Here is a 1,805-nt window from a genome sequence, read left to right on the forward strand (position 1 = left end):
ACAGTATAAAGTATATATAGATAGATAAGACCTTACACTATAAGAAGATCTTTAAACACACACTTACACTCATGAGGCTCATCCAGGTGTGTATAATAGTGTATTAGTGTGTGAAATTCACATTTGTTTGGTTACGATCAATTTGCATTGATTGCAGTTTGGTGTGTGGAGTTCGAATCTTTATTCTCGCACTGCAGTTTGCACAACGCTAAACCGGTATCTGTAAGCGGTATCCATAGCCACGTTAGCTTCGTAACTCCATTTCAAAATAAAAAATGTCAAGACACAAAACATCTGCAGGCTGATCAACTTCATTCGGGTCGTGTGTTTAATATTTCGCTGAAGTCCTCCTTTAACGATCAAGTCATTTCACTTCAAAGGCAGAATGTATCATTCAGAAAGCCGTAAGCTGCTGAGCTTCTGCGACTCGCTGCCTCTAATTAGAACCAAAGGAGCTACTGAGCTATATTTAACACTCAGACTGGGAACCCCCAGCTACAAACACTGCACACACACACACACACGCACACACACGCACACAGGAGTTTCCAAATAAGCAATGTCTGAATGCGTTTATCATTGTTCCTATCTTTCTATCTTTCTCCAATTTTCATTCTTTTCCCCCTTTCTGTTTTCGTTCTGTTTCTTTAAATTGTTTATCTATTTATTCATTAATTTCTCAGTTGGAGTCATTATTTCACTGAATCATTCCTTTTTCTCTTTCTTTGATTCCTTCCTTTCTTTTCTTTCTATCTCTCAATCAATCTAACCATCCAGTTATTTTTCCATATACTCACCACCTATATTTATGGTCTGACCCTGTCTCGCCTCTTCCTCTCCTGACCCCACCATTTCCTCTCCTGTCCCCACCATTTCCTCTTCCTCTCCTGACCCCACCTCTTCCTCTCCTGACCCCACCATTTCCTCTTCCTCTCCTGACCACACCTCTTCCTCTCCTGCTCCCCAACTCTTCCTCTTCCGACCCCACCATTTCCTCTTCCTCTCCTGACCCCGCCTCTTCCTCTCTGGACCCCACCTCTTCCTCTCCTGAACCCACCTCTTCCTCTTCCGACCCCACCTCTTCCTCTCCTGACCCTGTCTCTCCCTATTCCTCTCCTTCTGTTGCTCCTCCCCTGAAGGATACGGGGCGTTCTCTCAATCCTACACACCAAGTAGAAGCAGGCGGCGATGACGTGGGCCGACTCTCTGCCTCGGGTCAGGTGTTTCCACAGCGCCATCTTGTAGAAGTGGAAGGCCATCTCCAGGCAGTGCTGGTTCATCTTCAGCTGGCGGCCCAGGTGATTTATATTACTCTTTGCTAAACAACAACAAACAAGAAACAAACAAACACTAAACAACAACAATAACAACTCTAGTTTGTAAAAGTATTGTAACTCAGGAATAAAAAAAGCCACCTCCTATCTTCTGTCTGCTGAAAAAGAAAAACAATTTATACACACTGATTTTATTGTATAAATCTAATTAACATGCAAATAATGCTACTTATACAACATGGCTTTTATTTGGCATGTTTATTAAAGATTATAATAATCCGAGTATCAGTCAAATAAAATTAAACTCTGTTTAAAAATGAGTCAACATAAATAAATAAATCTGACCAATCTAAATTCATTAACACAATCAATTCCTCCACATAATCTTCCTCCTTAAATAATTAGAAAAGAAAAAGATCAATAAACACAGCTCAAATCAAGCCAAGGGTGCCAATACATTCATTTCAGTGAACTGAGACGTAGCTGTGACGGTTTATGTGACATGACCACAGACTCATTAACATTCAAATG

At 40.9% G+C, this 1,805-nt stretch overlaps 1 protein-coding gene across 1 annotated transcript; it reads right to left on the minus strand.

The window, feature by feature from the left end:
- Positions 1-332: 332 nt before the first annotated feature.
- On the minus strand, positions 333-1,398 carry LOC128604820 (ATP-dependent RNA helicase vasa-like). The gene has a single exon (XM_053619902.1). It carries the CDS (start codon positions 1,278-1,280, stop codon positions 807-809), a length of 474 nt encoding a protein of 157 aa, XP_053475877.1. The 5' UTR covers positions 1,281-1,398; the 3' UTR covers positions 333-806.
- Between the last annotated feature and the right edge of the window lie 407 nt (positions 1,399-1,805).

Source organism: Ictalurus furcatus, chromosome 3 (genome assembly GCF_023375685.1).
Source record: "Ictalurus furcatus strain D&B chromosome 3, Billie_1.0, whole genome shotgun sequence".
Classification (NCBI taxonomy): domain Eukaryota; kingdom Metazoa; phylum Chordata; class Actinopteri; order Siluriformes; family Ictaluridae; genus Ictalurus; species Ictalurus furcatus.

Excerpts from the sequence above, each read along its gene's own strand:
- LOC128604820 (XM_053619902.1), bottom strand. The coding sequence starts at position 1,280 with ATGAACCAGCACTGCCTGGAGATGGCCTTCCACTTCTACAAGATGGCG.